This window comes from Trachypithecus francoisi, unplaced genomic scaffold (assembly GCF_009764315.1).
Source record: "Trachypithecus francoisi isolate TF-2019V2 unplaced genomic scaffold, Tfra_2.0 Lachesis_group11, whole genome shotgun sequence".
Classification (NCBI taxonomy): Eukaryota; Metazoa; Chordata; class Mammalia; order Primates; family Cercopithecidae; genus Trachypithecus; species Trachypithecus francoisi.
In genome coordinates, this window is record NW_022681456.1 from 14,002,270 (window position 1) to 14,008,269 (window position 6,000).

Genomic DNA, 6,000 nt, shown 5'->3' on the forward strand with positions numbered 1-6,000 from the left:
TGACCCCTGCAACCAACCCCTGCATCCCATTCAACAAATTTTGCCTTTCAAAAGGAGAAAGGTTTGACCCAAACAATAACGCTCCCTTCCTAGAGAAAAACGCTCATTCACTGCCAGGGCAAGCATTTTCTGTGACCCTCAGTACATTGGCTCTTAACCACAGGCTGCTGCCAGAAAATCGCCTCTCAACAGCCCCTCACTCTGCTCCTGGTGATCAAGTCAGCACAAACATGCTAACTGATCTCTTGGCACCAAGGGGAGTCTTGAATTAAGTGGTTCAAAGGCATTTTTTTTTTCTGCCTTACAATTTCCCTTTATGCAGTAAAATCTCCAAAAGTTTGGAATTTATGGCCTTTTGGACAGGGCCTGGGATGAAGTCTGCTTCTGGTCTCTTCTGCGTAGAAAGGATTTTCGAAGAAAATTAATAGCTTGCTAAAAGAATTGTAAGGAAAATGTGCATTCTATTTAAGGGGATCTCTTTTCTAGTCCTTTACTAACACTCATGCATCCACAAACAATTGATATGCTAATTTCAAATGATTTTTACATGTCCATTAAGCCTTTAGCTGCTACTATTTGTCGATACGGTAATATGAAATCATATTGTGGTTTAATCTAGCCTTAAGCATTAGGTTTTCGCCAAGCTGAAACTTCTTAGGTACAAACTTTTCTAGACTAAGCTATTATGAAAGAGAATCAAGTTAATGCCAGGCAAAATGACCACCCTTCTTGGGTGGGGATAAAAGGGAGGTGGCTCTCTACACTTTAGAGATTCACATGTCTTATCAATTCATGCTGGTTCCCTTCCTGCTGGTAGATAAAGTTTGACAAGGACCACTCTACATCCTGGTTTGCCTGGGATTATCTCTGTTAGATCTTCCATCCTAGAATAATTACTAATGACACCCTCTTTCATTCTTAAAGACATTTTGATATAAACTATAAATCACATAGTCACTGTAGATTTGATGAAACCATGGGATTAAAATTGTGATTTTTCAAGGAGTTTGAGCTTTCTTTAGACTGACAGTACCTGGTCTTCTCTATACAAACCAACAGAATGCTCCATGGAAATGTTACACCATTCAATTCTGAATCTGGATAATTACGTATTATCCCCAACTCCCTAACTGAAACAGTCAGATCAGAAAGCAGCTAACCTTTTCTCAGAGATGAGGATTATGGGACCACTCTCTACCCTGCCTCATGTGTGTTAATTTCATCTGAATGTAGTTGTCCATCAGGAGTTGAAATCCCAATAAAAATTGTCAGCATTACTTGGGGGAGACATAGGTAGGCATGGAGAACCCAATGATGAAGAGTTGTTGCTTTCCTTTTGGCCACTATAAGCTTTGTTCCAGAGTCAACGTCTACTAAACAACACCATGTACCACACACAGGGGTAGAGCTTTACCTAACTCAATCCTTACAACCTGCTCTCTGAGGGGCTACTGTTATTATTTCTATTTTCAAGCTCAGTGTGGTAAACTACTTGATAGGGATACACAGCTAGTAAATGATAGAACCAGTACATGAATCTAGGTTGTCTTATGCTCAAGTCTGAGCTCTTAACCACTATGATATACTGCTTCCCACTCTGCTGTACTATTCTGACATTTGAGGCAGACATCTGGTTGCAATTTGATACATTATAAAGATATTGCCTCACCAAGTATGCCTCACAGAGGGGGAGAGGAGAAAGAGAGACTAAGCAGGGGGTTGCTTGGATTGCAGTTGCATGATGTACGCATATTGCTATGAAATCAATGAATTGAATATATGTTTCTATCCTGGTGCTAAATACCTTCAGAGATAGACTTAAAATATCCTGAGGAAGTTTATTTAAGGGGTGGCTTTCATCTATAAATAAATATTAAGTGTGTCACCAACAGGACTGACTAATGGTTCCTCCACTCACTCTCTGCCATCCCCCTGCAGACTGCTACATGTGCTGGTCTGCCGACTGTGATCTGGGCTTGACTCATGGAACTAAACAACATTTCTGATGAGACCAAGTCCCCAGATTGCCTCTAGAGGAAGCCACCAAAACACAGCTGATATTGTGCCAATGCCTCTATCTTCTTTTCTCTTGAGAACTCAGCTTTGGAAACATGGTACTTTCACCCTTAAGTAAGTGTAGAATGTTGAAAAGGAAGTGGAAATTGAATGTCACTGGATGTGGCTGGCTTGGGTGAGAATGGGGATGATTCAGGTTTTATCTGGTCTGTTAAAAGACAACTCCAATCCAACCTTTCCTGAGGACTTGGAAACAAATGTTCCCTTCTCACTCTCTACCCCAAACCAGGAGTAACAGCTATAAAACTGGAATCTGTTCTACAGAGAGGCCACGCCTATTACAGAAGTATTACACAGGATTCTCCTAGCATGACATAAATCGAGGGCTTATGGCTTAGGCTTTCACCCCAGGGGTAGTTTCTATGGCAAAGAAGACCCACAACATGAAAAGGCACCAAGAGTGAAATGATACTGGTTGCAGAGGGGGAGTGGAGTATTATAAAAGTCTCAGAAGGATTACATTAGAATTAGCAAAAAGCTGCAGAAAGCATGAGGGTTGAAAGACCTTGTGCGCCATTCATGTGATTGCAAATATGATCAAGAAAAGGGCAGGAAAGTAACAGACAGACAGACAAAAGTGGAAAGTACCAAGCAAAGTGGACATTAGGTGTGCTTTCTGGAATCAAAACACCACCAAGAATCCGCTTTCCTCTCCCTGGACCCCTAAAATAGATGGAAGACTCTGGACTAAATGCCATACTTCTAGTTTCCAGTGAAATTTCCTCTAGTTCCTTCTACAAGGGCATTTTCTTTGGCCAGTGCAGCACCTGATTAGCCAACAGTAGGTACATTCCAAAGGTGGGATAGCAGAAACCCAGGAAGATAAAACCACTGACGTCAAAACTCGATACAAAGAACCTCCTTCGAAGCAGAGAAGCATCAGCTTTTAACGGCATTTGGTATTGTTGTTCCCCTTCTTCAGCCTGTGTCAGTGGGTGGGTGGGTGTCCCCTCCTTCCCATCTGCAAACACTGGCTGGTGCTGCTTCAGCTTGCAGCCTGCTACACGCTACTGGCCTGTTGTGTTGCTTGTCCACCCATTCCTAAAACGGGACACCCATTTCTCTAAAGAACTGTGTGATCCTCTACAAGATGGTGAAGAGGAAAACTTCTCCAGTCTGGCTTTGATTCTTCAGGCGTAATACCCCATACGTCTTCCACCTCACACCCACTGGAAAGTTCAGAATCAGTTGTGCCAGAACAGACATTCAGTCTGTCCGAATCACTTTTGCAGACATGTTTTCAATCTGCTCCCTAATGCAGACTGCCAGGATTAATAAATCCTCCAAGTGGTCCCCCTGGTCAACTTCTTTCCTTTCTCCCACTAAACCAGTCATCCAACACCAGCAAAAGATGAGTTTTCATACTGCCTGGATTTTCCCTGACAGAGGGCACAGCCTTCTTCCTTTCATTCTCAAACTCCTCTAAATTGAATGATTTATGAAAAGAATTGGATTTTTCTCTGTCTTGGAATGCTTCTATTTCCCCCCAACCTCCTGTCCCTCTTACCCCACCTCCTGTTCCCCTCTTTCTTTCATTTCTTCCCTTATTCTTTCTTCCATCAGCACCATGTCTACCACCATCCAAGGATCTGTTCTCATCCCTGAATTCAAAGGAATCAGATTCTTTTTGGAAAAAAAACAAAAAAGAAAAACAAAATAAAACTCTTCCAAGATCATCTTCACGATCTTGGAAGTCTCCTCCCTGACTCCTGAGCTCAGAGTCTTGGTTTTGGATGCTGAAGAGGAGAGAATTCAGCAGCAGCGGCAGCAGCCGCCAGAAAGGCGTGGAGGAGGGTGCTGTTTTGGGTGTATTTGAGGCAACAGCATATGGGCTTTTGTCAAAAATGTTCAAAGCTCGCTAGCTTCCGAGCCGAGGATGGAAATGTGTGCTATCTCTGAATGCTGCTTGAGCTGGCTTAATTCTCCTTTTCTGGTACAACACCCCCCAAACTCCTCAAATCCACCATTCTTTGGCCCACCTGCCCTCTGGACTCTGTGACACCAAGAAAAGTTTTTCAGTCAAGTCGTACCCCACCTGCACCGCCCACCCTCAGGTAGCAAAACCTCTTGAATAGGAGCTACAGGGTTCCGTTGAGCGTTGCTCCCCCCACAAAGAATTCCTGTCCCTTCTCACCATCTTCCACCTCACACAAGCAATGAGTTCCCATGTTTCAGCGGGAGCCGCCGAGTAGTGACGGGAAAAGACAGGCGCCCTGGCCCGACTGCCTGCATCCACCCCTCCGGGCTATAGGGCACAGGCCAGAAAGGGGGACCTTCGGGATCCCCCATTTTAAGAAGGAGATCATTACCTTGGCAGCGGCTTGCGGGCCGTGATACTGGCGACAATGATGCTCTCGGGACGGGGGGTGGCTACCGCTTTGAAGGTTCCTCGCCAGAACTTCTCAAAAAGCTGCTTCTCGCCTTGCTGAACGCTCGCCATCGCCAACCCAAAGGGGCCGGGGCGCCCGGGGCGCTGTCCGAAGTGCTGAAACGTGGATTCCAAACGGGGGCGACACCTAGCTCCGGGCTCTGTCCGGCTGAAACCCAGAGAGGGGTGGGGTGGGAGAGATCGGAGTTCAGGGCGGGGGATGGGACGCCCCAGTCCGGGCAGGCAGCAGAGAAAGGAGGCTCGTCCGCCGGGTTTTCTTCGCCCTTCTGGGTCGGCTCCTGGCTGCGCTCTGAGCTGACTGAGCCTCTGCGCCCCAAGAAGGGAAGGGAGGGCTGGCTTTCTGGGCAGCGCCAGGAGAGAAGAGGCGACGGGGTCGGATGTGTGTGCGTGCGCGTGTGAGCTCCGGCGCGCCCGGGTTTTGTCTCTCGCACAATGTGACGTTGGAAGAGGAGGCTGGTCGCGCAAGCTGCACTTTCCTCCCCCCTCTCCGTTTCTCCTCCTCCTCACCAACCCCCTCCTCCTCAGGCTCAGCCTCCTGCCGCCATCTGCATAACAAAAGCCCGCAGGTCTTGGGAGGAGAAAGGGCGGGGCGTGCGCCTGTCACCAGGGCCCCGCAGCGACCGAGTTGCAGCGCTGACCCCTCTGAGAAGCCATCCTGGCACCCCAATCTGCGCCAGGCAGGAGATCCTGCTTCCCAGGCCCCTCTCTTCTCCCATCATCGCCGGCCTTCCTCAGCCCTTTCTTGGGTGCCCTTGGGGCCAGGCCACCTTTCTCCCCAGCCCCTTCAAAAGTCTTGTAGCTGATCTTCTGCCGGGGAGAGGCGGGGCGGGGGGAAGGGGGTAAAAAACTTAATCTATCCACCCCAGCTGGCCTCCCCGGGACCCTCACTTTTGAGAGAGACGGCCTAGGCCGGTAGAGGGTCCCCTGCGTTCCTCTTTGAGCCAGGGGTTAGCGAGGTCTTCACCACCCAGAAAGTGCCATTTGATCGACAATCCCTCACCAGTTCGGCTTCTCGCCATCTGCCGAGCCGGGCCCCCGCCCGCCAAGGGGCGCAGCGTTACATCTGTGCATGCGGAGCTGTCAAGGGTACCTCTTTTGTGTCTCACAGCCGGCCTGCCCAGCGCCCCCGCCGCCAACCCCGTCCAAAGGAAAGAGTTCCCCTCCCGCCCCACCCCATCCCCATCCACTCCTGGGGAATCCGCCTGCAGCCACTTTTCCTAATGCCGCTAGTCTCGGGAAAGGAGCACGTTTTGGAAACGAAAGCGCTTAATGGGAGGGTTGGCGAGGAAAATCTCGAGGATTAGCAGGGGGATAGTTACTTTTCGTTCTCTCCTCCCCATCTTCTTACCGCCTCGCAGTTCAATCGTAATCCCATGCAAGTGGAGGTTTAGAATCCCAGATCAACCCCAGACACACAGGATCTGGTTAGAATGACTCTTGTTTTCCCCCCAGGGTTTTCATTATAAAAAAAGATATCGTGGCGGGACCCCTCACCCCTTGCCTTCCTGGAAGACTTTTAATCTTAGCAGAGTTGC

At 48.4% G+C, this 6,000-nt stretch overlaps 1 protein-coding gene across 2 annotated transcripts in view; it reads right to left on the reverse strand.

Annotated features, from left to right (window-relative positions):
- The window catches only part of SRRM4 (serine/arginine repetitive matrix 4), a 178,854-nt gene extending 173,947 nt beyond the window's left edge, over window positions 1-4,907 (reverse strand). For both annotated transcript variants that reach the window (XR_004439550.1, XM_033220426.1), the window contains exon 1: window positions 4,386-4,907. Coding sequence is in view for 1 of the 2 variants with exons in the window: in XM_033220426.1 (XP_033076317.1) it covers window positions 4,386-4,516 (131 nt within the window). In the remaining variant the exon portion in view is untranslated. The remainder of the gene's footprint in view (window positions 1-4,385) is intronic.
- Window positions 4,908-6,000: the final 1,093 nt, after the last annotated feature.